The sequence below is a fragment of the Pezoporus flaviventris genome, unplaced genomic scaffold (genome assembly GCF_033815535.1).
Source record: "Pezoporus flaviventris isolate CSIRO_AGI_PZ_B2104156 unplaced genomic scaffold, CSIRO_AGI_Pfla_v1 ptg000045l, whole genome shotgun sequence".
In the NCBI taxonomy this organism is placed as follows: domain Eukaryota; kingdom Metazoa; phylum Chordata; class Aves; order Psittaciformes; family Psittacidae; genus Pezoporus; species Pezoporus flaviventris.
Genome location: NW_026892593.1, coordinates 11,844,426 through 11,853,307, shown reverse-complemented (window position 1 = coordinate 11,853,307; position 8,882 = coordinate 11,844,426). Strand labels below are relative to the sequence as shown.

The window sequence follows — 8,882 nt, the reverse complement described above, 5'->3', positions numbered from 1 at the left end:
TTCCTTTTTAGCATGTTTTGTTAAAAATAAGAGCAATAAGCAAATAAAAATGGTTTGGAAACTTCTGCTTTAATTTATTATTCTCTGTGCTTGGCACTGAAACTCCTACAGGCGCTGTTTTCAAGAACTCCCTAAATATTTTTAGGATAGGTCAGGAATTTGAAAACTAATCAGTAAGGCTCATGAGAAATAGGAGGGAACATCCCAGGCTGAGGGAGCATGAGGAGAGAAGGATTTATTATTTTTTTTTAATAGTCTGAAGGAGAAGTCTGAAAAACAGATAATAAAAAGCATATAAATAACATTCACAAACACTGAGGAAGCCTGGTACCAAGTACAGCATGTGTCTCATGCGTTCCTGGGGAGCCATGTTGTGGTTCTCACCCTAGATAAAGGCAGTTGTACTGGCAACCTCTTTTACTTCAGAGTCATGATTGCAACCTCAGACAGTACCTAGAGAATATAGCATCTTCCCTGTCTGCTTCTAAATGAAGCCTAAGTATTTGCCTTGTCTGTTTTAGAGCTTGAGCGGATTAATTCCTACCACCATTTATGCAAATCTTACCTTAGTTAGGAATTAGGTCAGTGTAGTTCATATGTTCACCAAGATTAAAAACTCCTCAGCACCTTTCCCATTTAAGCCATTTGACACTCTCTTTTGGGGGTCTTCTGCCATTCAGCCTCAGGGTCCCTTTGCATATTCTTTTAAGAAAAGGCAGAAGGGGCAGATCCTCAGCTAGAACTTTTTAACACCACTTGTAAGCAGCATAAAAGTGTATTTTCAAGTTTGTATATGCAAGTTAATATTCGTTCTTGTCATTCTTCACCATGTAAGTTGTTCTGGTTATCCAGGAATCAACAAAACTAAAAAATAGTGTAAATCAAAACAAACCAGAAAGCCATATTGCTATTTAGGGCTTTCTTTTGATTTTTATCATATGACTTTTTTTCTCTGGGGGAGTTCTTCAGTGTACATACCAAGCACTCTGCTTTCCTTGTCTCTCTCAGAGACAAAGAAAACATGGTTAGGTTTTCCTTCTGTATTTTCTTGCTAGGTTTCCTGTCATAAAGGGGAAAGAAATTAGGCAGTTCCCTTACAGCCTCCAATTTTGACTTACTGCTCATAAAAAGTTTGGAGGGATTTGCTTTATTTAACAAAAAAAAACCTCAGGGTGAGTAACTGTTGTGTGTGGTTTCATATGGCTGCAGTCGAACATGCGTGCATTAAAGTATTTCATTATACACTCACCTGAGGCCATAATGCCAATCATTTTCCGTATTCCTCACTTGAAACCCAGCGCTCTGTTTGCTGCATAGTTTAGGCTTGTGCTTTGCTTCTCAGAATATTATCAAAGTGGGCAGTGCTCTACTGGACCCCAGCAACAAGGAGCACTGGGAGCAAATTCAGCGAACCGAGGGTGGCACCGCTCACCTGCTCAGGCACTATGAGGAATACTTCAACAACGTGGCTGAGAACATGAAGAAAACCTACATGAGACCTTTTGTCATTGTTACCCCTAACATCAGTGAGTATCTGTGTTGAAAACTGGCATTTTGTATTAGAGCTTTAAAAATGTACTGGGAAGAGGTGCTAGCTGTTTGTTTTAGTGGTGCCCACTCAGTGCATTCATTTCAAGTCAATTGAGCCTTGATCTGTATCTCTCAGTTGCCATGGGGGCCTCCTGGGAGATGCCTGATCTGTTTTCACTTTGGGCAGTGCCACTGCTCCCTTGTGGCATTTCTTTGCAGCCAAAGTAGTGTACAGATGATGGGAAGGACAAAGTTTGTAAGGAAAGGTAATGCCTTTTGAGACGACCTGGTATAGTTGAACACAGTAAATCTTGGTTTTGAAAGAATCATACCACCACCACCTGAAGAATTACTGCAGTACACACAAAACCAAAAAGAAGCCTACTATTGATCATATACCTCTGATTTTCACATGCCTTCCTAGGCTGGGAACCTATCCCAGAAATCAAATTTTATAGTAATTCCAGCCTTGCAAAATCCATCATCAGAGCAAGATCCTTGGGGTCCAAAATATCCAGAATGGTTCTACATTGAGAAAGAAACATCAGAGATACTAGGACACCTTTCCCACCTATCACAGTCAGTGCTCCCCCAGTAACCAAAATAACAGCTTCTGTGCTTGCAGGGCTATGATGTACTTCACAGATGTCCCATTGGTACATGCTCAAGTGCAGCACAGCAGCCATAGCCTGGTCTGCCTTTTTCCCCATTTTCTCCCTGCCCTCTCTATTTCATTTTCTCCCCAGGTACCAACAGTCTAATCTGAACAAGTGGTGGTGATAGTCCTGTTCTGAGCGGGAGGTCATACCTTCAGAGGTCCCCCCTAAGCAGCATAGCTATATAGTTTATATAGTTTTTCCTTAAGAGGTTGTCTAGATTACTACCAGCCTGAACTTGTATTTAGCTTTTCAAGCTACTGCTTTTATTTCAGATCTAAAGTAGGGCTTATGTGCCCAAAAGCTTGTCTTATTTTCCTAACTACACCCATTAATACAAGAAGTGAATTTAGGTTTGCCTACTCCTTGTCCTGAGAGTGCTTCGTGTGCACAGTCGCAAGGGCATAAAAAGCAAAGGCATGAGACAATCATGCTACAAACTTTACAATGTCCTGCATCAACTCCAGGGGCGTCAGATAATGGTTGAACTAAGCCAAACTGAAACAGTTTGGTTTCTGTTTATAAACCAATCCTGCAGTATTTCCTTTTGATTCAGGACTATCAAGACCAAAATATTTTTATCTATCTTCACATTCAGAAGAAGGCATGCTCAGCATTTTAACCAACCTGAGCTGAGATGAAAACAAAAATCAGGATTTCTTGCAGGTTATGAATCATTATTTTTTTCCACCAGCTTTTCCTGGGTAAAAAGGCATTATCTTGGGAGGGGTGAGGCAGCTCTGACCTGAAAGGGGTCTGTTTTCTTTTGAACAGTTTTTCCAGGTGAGCATGGTGTTAATGGAGTTTCCTAATGGCTCATCTGGGAGTTACTTAGAGACATGGGAATTTGCAAATCTTAACTTGGATATTTCTTCATACAGAAACTTGCTGTGGATCACAGCTTTCGGTGCAGGGTTACCCTCAGGACTTCCAGCTTTTCACTTTTATTAGAACATGTAAATTGGCGCTCAATGACTTCTTTTAAATGGGAAAGTTCAAGCCAACTCAGCTGCTTTTAAATATTTTGGCAGTTAGACAACAGGCAGAGCTGATGAGGTGAGCTAGAGAGGAACCGCTAGCATGGAGAAAGGAGAACTGGAGGACTAAATAGTCCCAGGTAAAATGCAGGTTATTATCTTTGCTTGGCTGACTGTGCAGTTTAACAGATGTAGAAGTATATTTCTGAAGCAGCACATTTAGCCTTCCCTAAAAGAAGCAAGTCTGAAACTGGAACACGAAGCGCACAGAGAAGCTCTGGGGCCAGAGAAAGGCCTTTGTGAAACCAGAGTCAGCTGCTGCTGGAGAAGTACAACAAAGTGATCTACATCACGATGGATATTAGGGAAAATTTCTTCACCACATGGGTTGTCAAGCACAGGAATAGGCTGCCGAGAGAAGTGGTGGAGTCACCATCCCTGGAGGTTTTAAAAGACTTGTAGATGTGGCACTTAAGAACATGGTTTGGCGGTGGACTTGGCAGTGTTAGCTTAACAGTTAGACTCAATGATCTTAAAGTCTTTTCCAACCTAAATATTTCTATGGTTCTATGATTGTATATTTCTAGTGTTTGCAGTAGTGTTTTCCTATAGGAGATACTGTCTTGTGAATTCCTTTTGACTGCAAAATAAATGTATAATTTGATAAATGCAATATAATGCTGGCACATAAGCTTTTAGTTCTCATTTAAGGTATTAATTGAGAAAAATTGCACTTTGTATTTTGGGGTTTAAATTTCTTCTCTGCGTTGTGCAGGCATTTTACATTTCAATCATGCTTCACTGTGTCTCAATATCCTATTTGAAAGCACTGAAGTTAGTTAGTTTTATGGGAAACACTTTTCTTCCCCCAGTTATTGCTGTTGACATCTTTGACAAGTCTAATTTCACGGGAGCTAGAATACCACGGTTTCACGAGATTAAAGAAGATTATCCGAGAGATTTGGAGTCATCTGTTGTCTTCCCTGATACTTTGTTCAGACCTTCAGACAGGAAAGGTAAAACCCTTTTGCTGCCATTCGGAGGGCATTTCTGACTAGCTCCTAAGAATCATGGTTGATCCTTCGAAGTTAGAATGGTACTTGGGTGAGAGCAGGGTGACCATCTGCGCAAGCATACACTCTTTGGGGATGGAGCAGCTGCGCATACTTCGGAGGCATTTTGCCTGCCGGCATCGGTGAGAACATGGGGGCCTGTGTAACTGGCTGTACCTGTCTGTCAGGTCTCACTCACAGCCCCTCACACAGCCCTGTCAAAGTAGGAGACATGCTCTGCCTCTGTTCCCACCAGGATAGGATGGGCACGCCCCCCCCCCACCCTACAGCCCCACAGCTGCCTTCCCCTGGTCCCTGCAGAGATGGAGGGAAGTGGTGAAAGAGACACAGAACCCATATCTGGGAGCAGAGATACATTGTCAGAACTAGACAACAAAGTCTTGAGCTGTGCAGGGAGATGGGTGATGAGGGGGAATACATGGGGAAGTGCCTGCTTCCCAGTGTCTTTGTAGTACCCTGACATTGCTGAGGGAAGCCACACATTACCTTGGGCAAGGGAAGATAGAGAGGGTAACTCAAAGTGCAATAATTAGACAAGTATCATGGAAAAATATCCTCCAAATGAGGAAATAGTGACACTTGTGAAAATAACACGATAATTAATAAGCTGATGCAACTTTATGGCTTTTTCCTTAGAAAAAGGGCATCTGATTGTATGACTTGTATCTTTCCTATCAAGAAAAGGGGAATATGGATTTTAAGAAACTGAAAGCTCATTATATGGTAGAATTAGCAGAGAGAAATCCCATGTGGCCAATTGGTGTATTCATAACACTAGTTTTGCCATATATAAGGTACATGCAATTTAATATCATGCGTTGTGTTTCAATGTTCTCCTTAAATCAAGCACAGAGTATTTATATACTTACAGATCTTCTAGCTTAGAAATTACTTATTTTCTAGCTAGACTAAATGATTATTCAGGGTTCAATGGTTATTTGATATCAGCTATATAACTATGAGGTGTGCTAAAATGTTATTAAAAATAGCAAATATAACATTAGAAGCATCCTCAGTTGTGTAAGCCTGGAGTTATAACAACAGTAACAGCTCTGAATCTTTGCAAAGCAAAATTACCAGTTTAAGTGGTAGCTCCAAGGCTGTGTTGAAAGAATTTAATATTCGTGTTAATTCCATAGCAGTGCCTACAACGAAGCCTTCAAATCAAAAATCGTCCTCTAAGGGGAGCGATGATGCACTAAGCCCTGAGAGTGCTTTTGCAAAGAGAAAGAAACGACACCCAGGTGACTCAACACATCGTACCGTTGCCATGGTCATCATATACCGATCCCTGGGACACCTCCTGCCTGAAAACTATGATCCTGACCGAAGGAGCTTGAGGTAAACTTCAAACCCCTGTGTGAATTGTGCAGATCCCCTCTTCCACTTGCTCTGAGTGTGCAGGAGAGACAGAGCTGCTTTTATACAGACCAGATGTCATCTGTGCTGTAGTTGTCACTGCAGTATGGTCTCTTGTCCTCCTTTGGCACACTGTGTGAGAATAACTGTGTCAGTAGTGCCAGCAGCTTTTGGAAACACAGCTGTGTGGAAGGCTGATGGTGCATCTACTTTGCTTTCTGAGTGGAAGCAAATGGAAATGTTTTATTTGCAGAATCTACCCAATCAGTGCTTTGCATTTGAATGTTTAGATCACTGTGCTACTTTTCTCCTTCTGCAGATTGCCAAATCGCCCTATTATTAACACTCCTGTAGTGAGCACAGCTATTCACAGTGATGGGGAGCTTCCTCCCAACTTGGTGGAAAAGCCCATCATAGTGGAGTATGCCATGCTGGAAACAGAGGAGAGAACAAAGCCCGTCTGTGTCTTCTGGAATCACTCCATCACGTATGTCTCCTACTTGCTTTAGAGCTGTGCGTGGCAACTTGTCTCAGTAGCAGACAAGTTCTGCGCAGGAAGACAATTCTGGAGAAAAACCCTTTTTACTCATTCAGCTGGCAGCTGATTTCTGCTGGAATAGAGCCGTGTAGTCATTTCAACCTAAGAAAGATGAAAATAATCATCATAACTCCTCAAACAAAGGATTAGCCATGTGGTTTTAGCAAGCACAGTGCCGTCATGTCTCTCTGCAGGGTTCATTTTCTCCCAGAAATAATTCTCACCATTTCCTTGTATGGTTTTTGCCCACAGATGTATATCTGGACAGGCATAGTCCAACTCCAGAGCCTGAATTGATGGCTCGTCTGAGGTTCATAAGGCAGGATTATCATTGCCCCATGCCCTCTTTTTAGGAGGGATCTCCAGGAGATGATTGTTCCTGTTTTATTCCAGTGACCAGACAGTGTATATGGCAAGCAGGCACCCACCCTTAATGCCTCAGCCAGTGCCAGTGCAAAAAAATTACAAAACCAAGTTTTCATGCTGGCAAAAGGGAGGACTGAGGTTTTGCAGGTAAATTTATGTGGGTAAAGGTTATAAATTTTTGAATCTTAAATTTTTGTATCAAAAGTCATCCCAAAGACAGTTACACTGATAAGAAGCAACTTACCTTTCATTCCATCAACTATTGTGTATATGTTTTCATTTGGTTTAGTGAGGAATTTGAGAGAAAGGAAGTACCTTCTTTGGGTCCTTAGACTTCTTCCAGTTGTTAGGAAGAAATCATGCTACATAAGCAGAACTTAAGGAGGGAGTTTTTGACTCTCTAGGAGGAAAGTGTGAGGGAGAAGATGAAATACTCTGATAATGGCTCACTTAGGTCTCTGGTATTCAGCAAAGTTAAAGACAGATATGTTTTTCTTGAAAATGTGAAAAATGTTAAGACCTGTATATGCTCATAGATGTTTTGTTTTATGGCATTGTGCAAACAGCACAGTCCTGTTGGAGGTATTTCAAGGGTGTGGATAAAACAAAAGAAAATGTGTTGAGAATCCCTACGTGCTCTGTGTATTATGCCTTCACAATTTTGTAACTATTACATATATAATGCAATTTCCAACCATAAAGCCAGGTATATAGTGAGACGATGATGTTGTCTGCTCAGGGTAAGAGGAAGAGCTGTAACTTTTTTCTTAGTAACGCAAAACGTCTAGTAAACCTGTGGAAAAATCCATTAAGAGGCAATATCCGCTGCTGGAAATAGGAGAGCAAACTAACCTAAGAAATGTTTGCGTCCTATTCAAAAGCTTCAGGAGATTAGATCATTGAAGGGGTCAAAGAGGCAACAGAAATCTGTTTGCAGTAATAAACTGCTCCATTTTCCTGCATGTGAAGTAGTGTATTTGCTTGTACGTACAGATGATTCTGCCAATTATGAGGGAATGGCAAGTCCTTGTTCATAAATTTTTAAACATTGTATGGGCTTGAATAACTCATTAGCTTTCAAGTGATTCATCTATTAGCTATTTGCTGGCAACTTCAGTGGCATTGTTGTGTGTGTTACATCTTCCTAGAGCCGCAATTGAAAAGCAGCTCTTAAACTGCAGGTAATGAAAGAGTTTTTAAGAAGTGACTACTTTTCAAGAGAAAGTGATACTAAAACTGCTCAACAAATATTTTATTGCTGAATTAAAAAGATGTCCTGTCATGTCTAATCAAAAACTCTTTCAGTAACTACAAGACTATTTTTATTACTCCTTAACTTCAGAATAGAATAACTAATATTGATACAAAATAATTTCTGAAGCCACTGGAGTTAACCAAGGCTGCACAGGGAAGATTTTGTAAGGGAGCAGCTCCTCCCCAGTGTTAGTACAAGGGATCTCCAAATGTGAAATATCATTCACAGGTTTTAACCCTTTCTTGTGTACTTTTCGGAGGAACATTAGAACAAAATCACATTATTGCTGAAACATATTTCATATAAGAGCTCTGCAAGCAGTGTCAAGGTATATGAAAATAGAGATGACCAAAAAACATGTATCTCTCTGTGGTTTTGTTATTTTTTTACCTTTTCAACAACCAGTTTGCTCTGTGCAATCACTTCCCCATATTGCTTGTGTGGTCACTGACCCAAAATCTTGAAATATTTTTAACTCAAACCAGCTTGTTCTAAACCCAGCAAAGCCAGCTGTCATGTCAGAAACTGCTTCATCTGAAAGCTTTTTAAGTTGATGATACTCTTTCAGGCAGGCGACAGCTAAAATATTTCTGTTTTGGTGCTTACAAGAGATCTCCAGTTGTGGAGTCCTCTCCGGTTGCGGAGCAAGAGCTGTCCTAGAGAACGATAGCAGCAGGAGGTGAGGGGAAGTCAGAGGATGGCTCTCAGGAATTCCTTTTCTCCACACAGGGTTGGTGGTTCAGGTGCCTGGTCCTCCAGAGGATGTGAACTGTTTTCCAGAAACCAGAGCCATATTGCTTGCCAGTGCAACCACATAACCAGCTTTGCCGTCCTGATGGACATTTCAAAACGAGAGGTCAGTGATGCCAGGCTCAGGACTTTCAAGGGCTGTGGGTTTCAAGGGCTTGTTTTTTCAAGGGCTTTGGTTTTCAAGGGCTTTGATCCAGAGCTTGAGCTTTGGGCATGACTCAGAGCACTGTCAGTGGATTGATCCCATGTTGCAGTGTGTTGCCCCATGCCTGATAGCATGCATCATTCAGTGTGCTGAAAGGAGCTTCTTACCTGCTTGATGCACCCTTTGGGTGCTGCCCATGCACACTCAACATGTAGAGTGATTTAGGAGGTGGC

At 41.3% G+C, this 8,882-nt stretch overlaps 1 protein-coding gene and 1 long non-coding RNA gene across 7 annotated transcripts in view; both read left to right on the top strand.

Annotated features, from left to right (window-relative positions):
• The window catches only part of LOC133276571 (uncharacterized), a 787,535-nt gene that overhangs the window by 549,690 nt on the left and 228,963 nt on the right, over positions 1-8,882 (top strand). The window lies entirely within an intron of this gene.
• Positions 1-8,882, top strand: part of CELSR1 (cadherin EGF LAG seven-pass G-type receptor 1) — a 165,583-nt gene that overhangs the window by 134,994 nt on the left and 21,707 nt on the right. For 4 of the 6 annotated variants that reach the window (XM_061467483.1, XM_061467480.1, XM_061467481.1 and 1 more), the window contains exons 19-23: positions 1,343-1,526; positions 4,036-4,179; positions 5,376-5,577; positions 5,915-6,082; positions 8,484-8,610. In XM_061467483.1, coding sequence (XP_061323467.1) covers positions 1,343-1,526; positions 4,036-4,179; positions 5,376-5,577; positions 5,915-6,082; positions 8,484-8,610 — 825 coding nt within the window. The remainder of the gene's footprint in view (positions 1-1,342; positions 1,527-4,035; positions 4,180-5,375; positions 5,578-5,914; positions 6,083-8,483; positions 8,611-8,882) is intronic. The other 2 variants (XM_061467484.1, XM_061467482.1) reach the window with 1 other exon arrangement.